General features: G+C 52.4%; 1 protein-coding gene across 1 annotated transcript; it reads left to right on the top strand.

The window, feature by feature from the left end:
- Positions 1-3,466: 3,466 nt before the first annotated feature.
- Positions 3,467-4,396, top strand: LOC126642272 (olfactory receptor 14J1-like; the record flags this gene model as incomplete). The annotated part of the gene is made up of 1 exon (XM_050319684.1): positions 3,467-4,396. A coding segment is annotated over exon 1 (930 nt), but the record flags the coding sequence as incomplete, so codon positions are not given.
- Positions 4,397-16,095: the final 11,699 nt, after the last annotated feature.

Below are 16,095 nucleotides of genomic sequence, written 5' to 3'. Positions count from 1 at the left end.
CAGCACCTTCCTGTGACTCCTTTGGTTCTGTGACACCCTGGAGTGGCATCAAGGCCCCTGGATTCTGTGAGCTGCCCCAGTGTCCAAGGGCCTTTGGCTCCAGAAGGCCTTGCACTGTGGCAATGGCCCTTGGATTCCAGGAGGTTCCAAAGTGTCACAATGGCCCTGATACCAAAAGGGGGCAGAAACAAACACCTCCACCCCAATTTGTAAGTATTAAGAAGCAGGAATTGTTCTTTATTCAGCACTGGACGTTGGCAGGAAAGCTCCTCTAACCCAAGGTGCCAAATGACAGATGGACAGGGCTTCTTATTGCACACTCTGGTTACATATTCGTTAGATCAGGTTTGCTTAATACATATTCCTTAGTTTGCTTCACAAAGTCATCCCCCTGGAGGACCTTCTTTGGTTCTTCCAGGTCCAAAGGTTGTTGTCATCCCTCAATTCTTGAGCAGGCCCATCATGATTGTGTTCCACCAACAAAAACTGTTACGTTTGTTATTCACCTTTTCTGGGGACAGAGAGCTTATTTGCATCCTGTTAGTTTGAGTTACTTCCCTGATCTAATTCTCCAGCACTTCTCTAAGAGTACATTGTTCCTTCTTTGGGCATTCTGGGACACTGTGAGTCAAGTTTCTATTTCTCCCATCACCATCCCATGGCACGGGCAGGACATCCAGGGGATCAGGCCCAGCCAGCGTGGGGTTGGGAAAGGCAGGTCCTGCCTGACCAACCTGGTCTCCTTCTGTGACAAATGACCCACTCAGCAGCTGAGGGAAAGGCTGGGAATGTGTCTGTGCTGACTTCAGGAAAGCCTTTGGCCCCATCTCCCACAGCATCTCCTGCACAAACTGGCTGCTCATGGCCTGGACAAGGGAACTGTTTGCTGGGGGAAAAACTGGCTGATGGCCCAGGGAGTGGTGGGGGATGGAACTAAATCCAGGTAGGGCCGGTCACTAGTGGGGTTCCCAAGGGCTCAGGGTTGGGGTTGCTCCTGTTTAACATCGTTATTGGTGATCTGGATGAGGGGATCGAGTGCCCCCCCAGGAAATTCATGGATCCCATGAAGTTGGGTGTGAGTGTGGATCTGCTGGAGGGCAGGAAGGCTCTGCAGAGGGATCTGGACAGGCTGCATCAATCAGGCCAAGTGTCGGGGCCTGCTTTTGGGTCACAACAACCCCCTGGAATGCTCCAGGCTTGGGGCAGAGGGGCTTGAGAGCTGCTCAGCAGGAAGGGACTTGGGGGTGCTGCTTGACAGTGCCTGGATACGAACCAGTATGTGCCCAGGGGGGCAAGAAAGCCAAGGGCACCCTGGGTGGCCAGCAGGCCAAGGACAGTGATTGTCCCTCTGTGCTGGGCACTGGGGAGGCCCCACCTGGAGTGCTGTGTCCAGTTCTGGCCCCTCAGTGCAAAAAGGCCCTGCAGGGGCTGGAGCGTGTCCAGAGAAGGGAACAGAGCTGGGGAAGGGCGTGGAAAACATGTCTGATGAGGAGCAGTTTATGGGTCTGGGGTTATTTAGTCTGCAGAAGAGGTGGCTCAAAGTGCACCTCTCTACAATGTGCGTTGCTCTATACAATGATCCAAACCCAGATTTTAGTGAGGTGGGGGTTGGTCTCTTCTATCAGGTTTGTAGTGAAAGGAAGAAGAAATGGCCTTAAGTGTGCCTGGGTGAGGTTGAGATTCGATATTATCAAAAACTTTTCCACTGAAGGTGTGTTCAGGCGTTGAAACAAGTAGCCCAGGGAGGTGGTAGAGTCTCTGGAAGTGTTCAGGTGGCATCTGGAAATGGCACTTTGGGATATGATTTAGGGGTGTTTATTGTGGTTCTGGTTGACAGTTGGACCAGAAGAACTTGAAGGTTTCTTCCAACCATGATGATTTTTGGATTCTCTGACCTGTCATCACAGTTTCGAGGTTTGTTCTCTAACAAGATCCTGGAGATGTTTTCTCAGTTGCTTTCCTCAGTGGGACCCATTAACACTACAAGAAACTTTACAGTTTGAATCTCACTGTGGATTCTCAAAAGGTTCCTGCAACTCTTCTCAGGGTCTGATGTTCAGGGACTCATCCCCAAAGCCCCCCAGGGTGATGAAATGCCTGGGGTTGTTGCTGTGCTGCTGAGCTGGGCCAGGCTCTGGCAGCACTGGCAGGGAGCTGAGCTGGGCACAGGGAGGGGCTGCTGGCAGGAACAGCTCCTCACACACACCCAGGCAGGGAGGGAGAGGCAGCTGCTGCCACAAGTGCTGCCCAGGGGGATGTGGCCCCTCCCTGCCTGTGTCTGTGGCACAGAGCCCTTCCCTGAGCAGCTCCTGCCTGGGCTCCTTTGCCAGCCCAAGCAGAGCCTCTGCCCTCAGGCCCACGGGGGCTGGGCTGGGCATTGCCCTGCAGGAACCAGAGCCCAGGCAAGGACAAGGCCCTCATTTCCATCTGGCTCTGCCTGTCCCTCCTCCTTGGCAGCAGCACTGGGGCATTTCCCTGCCATCCCCTGCTGCCTGGGCTCTCCTTTTTGTCACCCTTTTGTTTTCTGAGCCAGTGTGGGGTTTGGGGGGCAGATTCCTGTGCAGACACAAACCCTTTGGGTGCTGCTGTGGGGATGTGTCTGTGGGAGCAAAGTGCCCAAGTGCCCTCCAGGCAACTTCAGGCTCTTCAGCTGTTTTCTGGGTGTTCTGCAGGGCTGCAGGTGCCCTCCAGAAGGGCACAGCTCTGCCAGAGTATCTCTGTGCTGCAGAGGATGCCTCTGGAGAAATCTCCTCAGTGCTAACTCCATGGAAATGCTCTGCTCAGCTGTACTTGGGAGCGACAATTATCCCTCTGTGTGGCAGACTGGAAGGAGAAAGATGAAAATCCTGAGGAGTCAGTGTCAGTCTGCTCTTTGGACAGGGATTCCTGTCTGTCAAGTGCTGTTTCTGTTTAGGGGAACACCTGAGGTGATGCTCCTTCAGCTCCAAGCTGCCAGCACAGGGCAGCTGAACAGGAAAGATGGCGCAGCTCTGTCTGTCTGCACCGAGAGACCATCCCTGTGCCTCTCAGCACTCACAAGAGTTCACTTGGAGCACATTAGAAATGTCACAGATTTCAACCATCCAAACTCACTCCTGGCAGGAGGAACTGGAACAAAATAAAATACCCAAATCCCTCCTCCATTGTCACTTGGGCAAACTGTGAACAGCAGGTCTAGAAACACTTGGATACATCCCAAATACATTTAATTGGAGGTCACCCGTGCTCCAAGTTGCCTCTCACTGCACAGTAAGGATTCCTCAGGAGTCCATTGCAGGGTTCCTGCTCCCAATGGCCCTTTCAGGCAGCAAACCCCAGAGCTCAGGGGAGAGGGATGCAGAGAGATCTTCCTGAAAAGAGGCTCTGAATTACTGAGACATGTAATATGTTTTGCTGCTTGAATCTGTCCTAATTCAGTTCTGCCTTTTTCTCCTCAACAGAAAACCACACCCTGAGGAAGCAGCAAATGGCCAACAGCAGCTCCATGGCCCAGTTCCTCCTGCTGGCATTGGCAGACAGGCGGGAGCTGCAGCTGCTGCACTTCTGGCTCTTCCTGGGCATCTCCCTGGCTGCCCTCCTGGGCAACAGCCTCATCCTCAGCGCCGTAGCCTGCGACCAGCACCTGCACACCCCCAGGGACTTCTTCCTGCTGCACCTCTCCCTCACAGACCTGGGCTGCATCTGCACCACTGTGCCCAAAGCCATGCACAACTCCCTCTGGGGCACCACAACCATCTCCTACATAGGATGTGCTGCACAGGCCTTTTTCTTTCTCTTCTTCATTGTAGCAGAGTTTTCCCTCCTCACCATCATGTGCTACGACCGCTACGTTGCCATCTGCAAACCCCTGCACTACGGGACCCTCCTGGGCAGCAGAGCTTGTGCCCACATGGCAGCAGCTGCCTGGGCCTCTGGGTTTCTCTATTCTCTGCTGCACACAGCCAATACATTTTCCCTGCCCCTGTGCCAGGGCAATGCCCTGGGCCAGTTCTTCTGTGAAATCCCACACATCCTCAAGCTCTCCTGCTCACACACCAGCATCAGAGAACTGGGACTTCTTGGGGTTAGTGCCTGTGTAGCATTTGGTTGTTTCATTTTCATAGTTTTCTCCTATGTGCAGATCTTTAGGGCTGTGCTGAGGATCCCCTCAGAGCAGGGACGGTACAAAGCCTTTTCCACGTGCCTCCCTCACCTGGCCGTGGTCTCCCTGTTCATCAGCGCTGGCACTTTTGCCTACCTGAAGCCCCCCTCCATCTCCTCCCTGTCCCTGGATCTGGTTCTGTCAGTTCTGTACTCGGTGGTGCCTCCAGCACTGAACCCCCTCATCTACAGCCTGAGGAACCAGGAGCTCAGGGATGCCATAAGGAAAATGATGACTGGATGCTTTTCAGGAGCAGTAACCTGCCTCTTTTCTTCTGCAGAATACTCACTGTGTAACCCTTCACTGACCCAACCTGCTTTCTAAAGCTTTTGAGAGTGGCAGTGGGGGAGTTTTCCTTTATTTTTTCCTCTTTAAATGTTGTTAACAAAAATCTTTATTCTTTACCTCATACATAATTGACTCTCTCACTCTTTATTTTAACCCACAGTTGTGTAAACAAAATAAAAGTTCCTGTAGCAACTTCTTTGTCAAACATCCTGCCTTTGTTATTCTGTACATGAGGAATCACAATCTCTGAGTATAATAAAGGATTTGAATCCTTTTTACAGGTTCTTGCTCTAAGAACTTCTCTGCAGGTGGAGGTCAGGTCCTGTGTGCAGATGAGAAGGGGTAAAGAGTCCTGGGACAAGAGCACTGCCAGGAGCAGCAGCTCTTGGGCTTTTCAGAGATGCTCTTTTTCCACTGCCTCCCTCTCCTTTCTGCTCCTTGCCCAAGGCCTGAGTGCTCTGACAGCTCAGTCACTGCTGTGGGTCAGTGCTGGGACCATGGGCAGGGACAGGCCCTGGCACTGCTGGCACAGAGCTGGGCTCCTTAACATCATTTCCATCAGGAAAGGGGATCCCCCTGGGTATTTCCTGAAGACTCTGTTCTTTTTAAAAGGTTGGTGTAAAGAACAAGACTAAGGAATAGACTCTCCAAGGTCTCCTTGCTTGGCTTGTTTCCCCATTCAGGCCGTGCAGGGAGAGAAGGACACACTGTGGTACTTCAGGGCCTGAGGGCTGGCTCAGATGTTCTGTGCTGGTGGCCAGTGGCAAATGGTCTCCAGGTCATCTGCCTGGGGCTCTGCAGCTTGTGCTGGCTCTGATGGCAGGAGAGGACTTGTGTGTGGGAAATGAGGAAGTGCAGGAGAGCACAGAGGATCTGCAGGGACAGCCCGTCCCATCCAGTCAGCAGTGACTGGAGCCCTGGAGCAGAATCCTGCCCAGGGTGGAGTCACCCACAGGTAAAGTAGTAAATGTCCCTGGGAACTGGGAAAGGAGAGTTCTGCAACCCCAGGGGACGCAGCAGGAACAGAGAAAGACTCTGGCCAGTGACTCCTCTTGCCCTCAGTGAACTCGCACTGTGCCTGCCCAGCTCAGGCAGGGCTGTACCAGAGCCAGGGCTGGGCTTTCCAGGAGGGTGTCCTGAAGAACTCTGCAGCCCACAGACTGGATGGAGTGGAGCCCTGCCCTGCCCTCTGTGCCATTGCAAACAGCCCATGGTCCTGCCAAGCTTGTTCTTGGCTACTGAGCCTTCCAGGGAGATGGAAGAGGGTGGAGAGGAGGGATCCCCATCCTGCTGGCTCTGCTTCCCAGCCTGACCAGCATGGCCAGGGCAGGCTCAGCCCAGGGTGCCACAGCCCCCCCCTCTGCAGAGCAGCCCCTCCAGCTCAGGGCCCTGCAGGGATGCCAGGCTGGGATCTGCAAGTGCCCAAGGCAGCCTGGACACACTGCCCTGGGCAAAGGGATGTCCCTGCAGAAGAGCAAGGCAGCATTTCTGTGCCTGCACAGAGGAATCTGTGGCACAGAGAAAGCTCTTTCTGCAGCCCCCCTGGGGACAGGCTGCTCTGTCCCTGGGCCAGGACTCTGTGCTGGGCTGGGCAGAGGGGCTGGCACTGAGGGGCACAGTCAGGCTGTGCTGGGCATCTCCTGCAGATGACACCAGGGCTGCTGCAGTTGCCCTGAGCTCCATTTGCTGCTGCCATGCTGAGTGTCCAGCCCCTGAACTGATGGGGATGCTGAGACTCCTCTCTGTTCCCCAGGAGCTGCTGTGCCCTTCAGAGGGGCTGGGGCTGTGAGGGGAGTGCCCAGAGCTTTGCAGCTCCCTGGGGTGGGCACTGCTTTGGGGCCAGAGCAGACTGGGCTGCTCCACCACTGACCTCTAGAATGAAAGCACTTCTAATTTTCTCCTGAAGTATCATAGAAATAGTCAGAAACACAGATTGTGAAAATTTTCCTGGTGGACTTTTACCCTCTTTGTAACCTCAAGCCTCAACACTCCCCAAAAGTGCTGCCCTACCGATTGAAAAGAATCCATTGTTCACATTCCAAGCCAGAAAAAGCCCAAACCCAGAACTCCAGACTCTTATTTGTCCTCCAACATCCACCCCAGCCCCAAACCTGTATTACAAGTATGAAAAGCCAAGCTTTAATTCTGACCCAACCCAGAAAGCTCTTCCCCTCATCATGAACCAGACCCTGCCAGCAGAACAACAAACCTGCCAAAGTTCTGCCCAATCCCCACCCTGAGCTCTAAAGCCCAAGCCCTGACCATGAAGCACCCCCACAGCCCTTGGGAGCAGGGCAAGGACCTGCAGGGCCCAGAGCAGGCCCAAGGGGTTGGCAGAGCAATGGGAGGTGACCTGGATCTGCTCAGCTCTGCAGGGACCCCCAGCAGAAGGGCCTGGGCTCTCTCAGGGATGTCCTGGGGCACAGGGGCTCAGCATCCAAGCCAAGAAGGCCAAGTGCACATGGCAGCAGCCAGAGCTGGGGGACAGCAGAGCCATCAGGGAGGGCCCAGAAATGCTACTGGGAGGGGGGTGGGAAAGCAGGAGGGGTGTGTGCAGCCTGCAAGGCCAGAGGAGCATCAGGGTCAGGGGAGCACAGCCTGCAGCAGAAATGGCCAAGGGCTCTGGCAGGGCTGCAAGGCCCAAAGGCACCCAGGCCTTTGTGCCCTTGGCTCTGGCAGCTGCCTCTGCCCCTCAGGCCACCACAAGCAACTTTTCTTTGTCTGCCTGCACTCCTGGCCTGCAAGGATCTGCTCGAAGGAGTCCCTGGGGAGGCTTTGTCAGTGCCTGCCCTCAGTGGGCAGCAATGCTTCAAGGGACTGGGAGTTTGGCTTCTGACTTCTTGAGCAGCTTCTTCAATCTTCTCTCAGTAGTTGAAGACAATGGACTTGTCTCTAAACACTCTGTGGGGCTCATTAAAATACAGAAAAAGAAATTATTTCCCTTCCTTTAATTAGCTTCATGTCTTCAACAGCTAATTGGAGTTGTTTTGTAGTTTAGCTGAGGAGGAAAATTTTTAAGTGGAATTCACAGAACTATATTTTTTCTATGAAAGGCAATGATTTACACAGAACCTTTAGGATGCAAGAGGGTCAGGGTGCAAAGGATTTGGACACAAAGATAAGGGGGCAAAGCAGTAAGTAGAACTTAATCCTTGACCAACTTCACAGTTACCAAGTGATTCAATAGCATTTACTACAATTTTCACAGTGACTGAATTATAGATTCCCAATATCGACACTCACACCACAGTCAGTTCACACCCACACCCAGGCAGAGATGTGTGGACACGTCAAGATCTGGGTGTGTAAAGGTCCCTCTCCACAATTCTCCTGTTGTCAGTGAAACCCTCCCACACATCCCTTTGTGTTTCCGAAGGGAGAAGGTTCCAGGAGGCCCTGAAATGTCAAAGTGACCACTTCATTTCATGAGTTTCCTCAGTGTCCCCATGGCCCCTGGACTCCACATGGCCCTGCAGTGTCCCCACAGAGTCTTTGATTCCAGGAGATTCCTCAGGATGACCTCTGGGAGGTCACCATGGAGCCCCCGGGACAGCAAGTGACGTCCAGGCTCTTTGGGAGCCCTGAGAACTTCCCCAGGGGAAAATGCCAGATTCTGTAGCAGTAGTATTAATAAAATAAATAAAGGGTCCTAGGGACCAGAGAGACACCAATGTGGTGTGTAAAAAAGTATCCTTTGTTGAAAGAGACAAGAGGTTAAAAAGTAGTTTCAAATGGTAACAGGTCACAACCAATGACTTTCTTAGCCAGTCATACACAATCATTTAACTGCACATGTGTGATAGAGTAAGAACTACAACTGCCTGCATGCCTTACCAGCACCCATCCTGTAACCCGAAACCCCACAATTCCCCTGGTTTTATTAATAACAAGATATAAACCAGTGCACTTTTAAAATCCTTAACTACTTTTCAACAGGATATTTTTTGACAGAGTATTTTTTTTCTTACTTAAACCCTATTTCTTAAGGGTCTCATGCAATTGGGTAGAACAAAAACTTTATTATCTGAGGGTCTATATGTAACTGGGGAAAACTTACTTTTATTTAAAGAAAAAAAAGTTTTAGGGGGAGGAATGTCTTGTTCTCAGCATATGGCAAAGAACCAAGTCTGAACCATTTCAAGGGTTAAGGATTGGACTGGAGGATCCCTGGGGGTCCCTTCCAACCCAGTATATGCTGTGACTCTGTGATCATCAACCCTGTGTTCAGCACAAATCCAAAACACAGCCCTGCACTGGCCATGGGGAAGAAATTCAACTGGACTCCCTCTGAAACCAGCACACCCATTATGGGCTCTCACAGAAACATCCCACAGTCCATTTGCCACCTGGAACCAGTGACTCTGAGTTCCTGCTTCCCCAGCCCCTTGTCTCCTCATTCCTCCACACTCTCTTCTCAGTGATGGCATCTTAACCAGACAAGCCCCTGGGAATAATTTCCTTCCAAGTCTTCAATTCTTCTGTGGTTAATTAGACAGATCTCAGAACTGTATTCAAAGTGAATACACTGTATTAACAAAACCACAAATAAAGATGTCTTTTTTGTGACCTGCTTGTGTTTTTTTTCCTGTTTTTACATTGATATCAGCAATCCCCAGTCGATATTGATCCAAATCACCTCCTAATTCAGTCTGAATAGATAAGAAAATGAAGACCCTTTGTGTCTGACAATCCATCAGACTTTATCCCTATCCCCACCCCACCATTGACTCATCCAACCCCTGGGACTCAAAACATCCTTGGGCAAATCTGAGCTTCCTCCACTAAAGGCTGGACCTGCAGGTTTCAGCTCCTTGGCACCAACTCCCACCTGCTTGGCTTGGAGAAAGAGCTGCACAAGTGGGTTTCTGTGTCTGGGTTTTGGTAGTAGGGGGACTACAGGGGTAGCTTCCATTAGAACCTGGCAGAAGCTTCCCCTGTCCCATGGAGCCAATGCCAGCTGCTCCAGGACAGAGTTCCTGCCACTGTCCAAGGCTGAGTCACTTAAGAGAGTCAGTAACACCTCTGGGATAACATATTTCAGAAGAGAGGAGAGTTGCACAGAAAAAATTCCAGCCTGGGAAGAGCAGAGTGAGAACATGGGATAACAACACAGACACCAAGGCCAGTGCAGAAGGAGGGCCAGGAGGGACCCCACAGGAGCAGGGAAAGGACTCAGAGCTGAGGCGGTGCTCCAGGTGCTGGAGCTGAGGCCCTGCAGCCCCTGGGGGAGCATCGGGGTGCAGAGACCCCCCTGCAGCCCCTGGAGGCTCCCACGCTGGAGCAGGGGATGCAGGAAGGAGGCTGTGACCCCGGGGCAGGCCCAGGATGGAGCAGATCCTAGAAGGGACCTGCAGCCCGTGCAGAGGGAAGCCCAGGCTGGAGCAGGTTTTTCCCGGTCAGGACTCGTGGCCCCTGTGGGGGACCCACGCCGGGTCAGCTCATCCCTGAAGGACTGACCCCATGGAGGAGGGACCCACGGGACAGCAGGGTAGGAAGAGCTGCTGCCCGAGGGATGGACTCACTGGTGAGGTCCATCCAGGACCGTCTCCTGTGGGAGGGACCCCACAGGAGCAGGGAAGGATCCAACTCCTCTCCCTGAGCAGTGACAGAAACAACAACTGACTGTAACCCCCATTGCCATCCCCCTGCACTGCTGGGGAGAGGAGGGAGAGCTGAGAAGGAAGGAGGGGTGGGGGGAAGGTGTTTTCCAGATTGTTTTATTTCTCACTCTTTGGCTTTTATCTTGTCTAATAAATTTAAGTACTATCCCTACTTTGAGTCTGTTTTACCCTTTAGGAAGCGCCTTTCTCCTGACCCTTATCTCTACTCAGGAATCCTCAGCTGTTTCTATTCTCTCCTCTGTGGAGTTGCAGAGGGAGGCGGAGGTAGCAGCTTTTAGTGGGTGTTTGAAATCCAGCCAGGGTCAACCCACTAAACCAACCCATGTGCTTGAGGCCCTTTTGTGATGTCACAGCCTACCCTCTCCATTCCAGAATAGCCCTTGGCAACCAAAGAACCAACACCCCACAAGGTCAGAATGCAGCCCCACCCATGTGCCCCTTTATGATGTCCCAGCCCATCCTCTCCATTCTGGAATAGCCCCTGGAAACCAAAGAACCAACGCCCCACACCCCCACAGTGCAGCCCCACCCATCTGCCATGGGACTCTTTGGGAAGTCATGGCCTTTCCCCCAGGAAAGAAAGCCTGTAACCTTCGGGTTTCAGGTGCAGTTGGATCCTTGTATGAAAGACAATCCTACATTAAATGACAGGTTATCTCACTAGGATCAAATGCCTGTGCTGGTATGAAGTCCCAAGTAATGGGAGGTGCCACACGCCGTATCCATTTACCAGAATCTTCCCATGCTCCTTGCCAACCAGGAACTGCCCTTTTCAAGTCCCTTTCCAAAGCTCTATTAATCCCTTCAAGGTTCGGCCTTTCCTGTAACAAGGAAACCAGCAAAACACAATCCTTCCAATTTTAAAAAATATGTCCATCACCTTCATCATGAACAAAATTGTTGCCGCACAATTTAGATAATCATTGGATGTAACAGTCAATTTGGGAATCTCTATCATCCAGCGTTTAATGTCAAGGAAGGAGGGATACCTGTCCCAAATGTCTCTTCAATTGAACACTGTTGGATCTGGATGTTCCTACATGCAGAAACCCAGAACAGGTGTGAGGGCTGCTAAAATTACATTGAAAAATAGGAAAGTGGTCATTATTTATATAGTTGCCTTCACTGTTCTTAAACAAGAGGTATATTTATATAAACAAATCCCTCTTGGCAGCTCTCTCGGCACTGTTCCCAAACAAAGTCCATGTTTGGCGCCACCTGCCCAGAAATTGTTACCAAAACAACCCACTGGTTATCTCGGTGGAACCTCCAAAAATGTCCCAGGTTGGACTTGGATCCCACCCAAGTACCTGGACCACAGCGAAAAAACCTTCCCCCTCCCTCTCCCTCTCTTGAACCACACAAAAATCAAAAGAACCCAAACCAAACTGAATTCCAAGTATTTATAAATATATTTAGAATCATATACAGGAGATCACCCACAGGGAACCTCCCAAAAGGGGAAAAGAAAGGGAAAGGGAAAAACAGAAACAGGGAAAAAGAGATAAAAAAACAAATACTTTCCTTAAGATAGCAGTGAACTGCAACAAACAACTGCCAGCACTATCTGCTTCTCAAGGCCAACCAGCACACGAGGCCTCACTCCTCTGCCCAGGCAAAATGACAGTAAAGAACCTTCACCTTCAGTCCGCCAGAAGAAAGAGAGTGAGATCTTCCTCTCCCTTCTTATTTATACTCTTGTTTACATAAAAATCATATGGAATACTGGGAACATGGTCTTGGTTCCTTGGTTACAACCTGGTCACCAAAAAATGCCTAGACTCAAAACCACTACAGTCGGTGACAATGGTGACATCACAGGGGATAGTGGTGACATCACAGGGACATCGGTGACAGTATTGGGGACCAGTGACCTCACAGGGGGACAACAAAAGGACAACCGTGATGACAAAGGACTATCAACGACATCACAGACACCTGTGACATCATCAGGGACATTGGTGACATCACAGGGGCAGTGATGACATCACTGAGACAGCAGGGACATCACTGGGGACCAGTGACATCAGAGTGACAACAGAGGGACATGATTAAACACCAGTGACATCACAGGTGACTGGTGACAACAATGGGAAAACCATAATGTCACAGGGACATTGGTGACATCACAGGAGACATTGGTGACTTCAAAATAACAAGGGTGACATTACATAGACAGCAGTGACATCATCGGGGACATTGGTGACACCATCAGGGACAGTGGTGACATCACAGAGACAGCAGTGACATCACTGGTACCCAGGGGGGGACTGTTGATAACAAAGAGACAGCCATGATGTCACAGGGACACTGGTGACATCACAGGAGACTTCAGTGACTTCACAAGGAGAGGGGTGACTTCACAGAGACACCACTGACAATGTCTGGGACATTGATGACATCAGAGGGGCAGGGGTGACATCATAGGAAAGTCAGTGACATCATTGGGGACCAGTGACATCACAGGGGACTGCTTACAGCAAAGGGAAAGCTGTGATGTCACGGGGACATTGATGACATCACTGGGGGTGGAGGTCAACACGAAGAGACACCAGTGATATCATTGGGGACATTGATGACATCACAGGGGGCAGTGGTGACATCACACAGACATTGGTGATATCACTGGGGAACAGTGACTTCCCAGGGGACTGGTGACAAGAAAGGGAATCCTGTGATGTCACAGGGACATTGCTGACATCAAAGTCATCTGGTGATATTACAGAGACATCGGTGACTTCAAGGGGATATAATGCCACCGCTGGGGACAGTGGTGACATCACAGAGAAAGCAGTGACATCACTGGTGACCAATGACATCACAGGGGACTGTTGACATCAAAGGGACAGTAGTGATGTCACAGGGAAACCTGTGACATGACAGGGGACATCAGTGACATCACAAGACAAGATGTGACATCATAGAGACACCAGTGAAATTATTGGTGACACTACTGACACCACAGGGGATAGTGGTGACATCACAGGGACATGGGTGTCATCACTGAGGTAATCGGTGACTTCACAAAGACGGGGTGACATCACAGAGACACCAGTGACATCCTTGGGGACATGGGTGACATCACAGGGGACAGCGTTGACATCACAGGGACGGTGCCAGCACAGGAAGCTCTAGGTGTGCATGGAGTGCCAAGAGTGGCTCAGAAATTGCCCAGGAGAGATGGAGGGGAAGGTTTTTTTTTCCTGGTTGGAACTTCATTCGTTTGCTGTCTGAACCCCCGCGCTTGAATGTTCAGCCTGACAGCCAAAAGGAATAAGAATGAAGATTCCTCCCAGACAAAAGGTGCCAGCACAGGAAGCTCTATATGTGCATGGAGTGCTAAGAATGGCTCATCAATTGCTCAGGAGAGATGGAGGGTAAGGGCTTTCTTTCCTGGGTGGGAATGCATTTCTTTGGTGTCAAAACCCCTGAACTGAAATGGTCACTCGGAGTCCCAAAATGGAATAAGATGAAGATTCCTCCCAGACAAAATTTGCCAGCACAGGAAGCTCTATGTGCCAGCATTGGAAGCTGAGACATCCACCGCACCCTCAAACTTTTTATTCATACTGGTTTACTGCCCCTCCTTTCTTTTCTTGCATTTTCTTTCCAAACCTAAATCCCAGCCAAAAGTAATTTTTAGCCCTGGCTGGACCCAGAAAGGCCCATGCCATTGGAGCGTTAAAATACCGTGTGAGGTCACAGGGTCACATCTGTTCCTGCATCGAAATTGCCATCAGCTGGCAGATAGAGGTTTGTCGTAATGTTACAGTTTTAGAAAAAAGAACTCTCCATATTCCCATGTGGGCTGGGTTTGATGTCCCCACATGAACCCCATGCAGCAGGTTTTGGTTAAAATTCCTGGAGACAGAGACCTGCTCTTGGGGGACATTTCGCCTGACCCTTCTCCTTGGATGAGGCAGAAACATCCCCTTTCTCTTGCCCTTCTCGGTGTGGGGGGCGAAAATCGCCCTTGTCAGGGAGATCCTGCAGGCTCTGCCCCTCCGGTGATCCAACAGCGGCCCCTGCTGACCGGGATTGGAATTGCGCCAAAAAGCGAGGAATACCGGACTGTTTCCTTTTTTTTTGAGGGGGATTTTTGGTCCAGGATTACTCGATGATCCTTGTGGCTACCTTCAAACTTGGAATATTGCTCTTCCCGCAGTCGGTGCAGCGGAAGGGCCTCTCCCCTGTGTGTGTCTGCTCATGCCTGAGGAGAGTTGAGCTGCGCTGAAACCTCTTCCCACATTCCAAGCACTTGTAGGGTCGTTCACCGGTGTGGATGAGCTGGTGGGTGCGGAGGTTGGAGTTGCTCTTGAAGCTCTTCCCACATTCCCTACATGTGTGGGGCCGTTCCCCAGTGTGGATGAGCTGGTGTTGGAGCAGGTTGGAGCTGTCCCTGAAGCTCTTCCCACATTCCAAGCACTTGTAGGGCCTTTCTCCAGTGTGGATTCGACGCTGGTGTTTGATCATGCTGGAGCTGTGCCTAAAGCTCTTCCCACATTCCCCACACTCGTATGGCCGTTCCCCAGTGTGGATGTGCAGGTGCCTGAGGAGGGTGGAGCTGTCCCTGAAGCTCTTCCCACATTCCCCACACGTGTAGGGCCGTTCCCCAGTGTGGATGTGCAGGTGGGTGAGGAGCTTGGAGCTGTCCCTGAAGCTCTTCCCACATTCCAAGCACCTGAAGGGCTTCTCCCTGCTGGGAGGCTGCTCAGGGACCACCAGCTCGGAGCTCCGGCTCAAGCTCCGGCCGCCTTCCCGGCACAGGACAGGTCTTTCCTCCTCAGAGCTCCCTGGGCTGGCTTTGCAGCCCCTCCTCCGGGGGCATCTCCGGGCCTTTTCCTCCCCGCTGCCTTCCTGCACCAGGGGAGCCCTTCAAAACGGCCTCTCCCACCAGGCTCTGCCGGGGGGATTTGTCCTCCGTGCTCTCCGTCCTCAGCTCGGGGCCTGGGGCAGGAAGGAAGAAGGACAGGGAGGGGATTTGCCTCCAGCCCAGAGGGAAGGCCAAGCACATCTCCCCAATTCTGGCCCCCACAGGCACCACAAGAGAGGGCCAAAGGGGCACTGACTTCCTCCTCACCTGCCTGGGAGGCTCGTGGCATCTTCCTGGCAGCCTCCTCCTCCATCTGCCCAAGCTTTGGGAAGGACAAATCCTGCTGGGGGGAAACAAGGGCTGAGTGCCTTGCCTTGGGGGTTCCTCCTGCCCAAGTCCATCTCCAGAACTCACCGGGTATCCTGGGACCACAAAAACCTCCAAAACACCAAAAGCCCACCCCCCCCCCCCCAAAAAAAAAAACCAACCCAGAACTCCAAGATTCAGACCAGAAAAAAATACCCTTCCAGGAGTTCCCCTTTTAAGTCTCTCCACCTTGGAGTTCTGGGAGGTCCCTCCTGTTTGGGCTGCTGGGGGTCCCTTGTGTATTGGGGACCGCCCTCCCAAGGGTCCCTGCCCTCTCTGAGTTCCTGGGGGTCCTGGACTTCCTCCCCCTCCAGGGTCCCCCTGCTCAGGGATGTTGGGGGTTTTGGAGGCCCCAGGGGTCCCTTCTCCCCTGACTCTTTGTTTTGAGGTGCTGAGGGGTCTCAGGGGTCCCACCTCCCCGGGGTCTCCCCCTCTCCAGGCTGCTGTGGGTCCTGGGAATCCCAGGGGTCCCCCTTCTCCGAACTCCCCTTTCTCTGGGGTCCCCCTGTCTGGGCTGCCGGGGGTCCCAGGACTCGCCCTTCTCCAGGCTTCCCACTTCAGTGTCCCAGAGGACCCAAGGTACCCCCTCTCCAGGTTTCCTGGAGGAACCCTAAAAACCTCCTGTCTCTGCAGGTTCCCCCCTTCATTACTTCCATTCTGCTGGGGGTCTCGTGGGTCTGGTACCATCCCTCTCTGCTCTCCCCACTCCAGGGGTCTCAGCAGCCCCCACCGGCTGTTCCTCCTCCTCTTCCCCCTCCTCCTGGCCTGGGTCCCCCTTACCTGCCGGTTTGCCAGACCCCAGACCCCTCTTTCTTTGACTCCAGGACCCCCCTGCCCCCACTTTCCTCAACATCCCACCTCTCCCA

Source organism: Myiozetetes cayanensis, unplaced genomic scaffold (assembly GCF_022539395.1).
Source record: "Myiozetetes cayanensis isolate MyiCay16 unplaced genomic scaffold, myiCay2020 scf229, whole genome shotgun sequence".
In the NCBI taxonomy this organism is placed as follows: Eukaryota; Metazoa; Chordata; class Aves; order Passeriformes; family Tyrannidae; genus Myiozetetes; species Myiozetetes cayanensis.
Note: the sequence above shows the minus strand (reverse complement) of the source record. Positions and strands in the feature narration are given on the sequence as shown.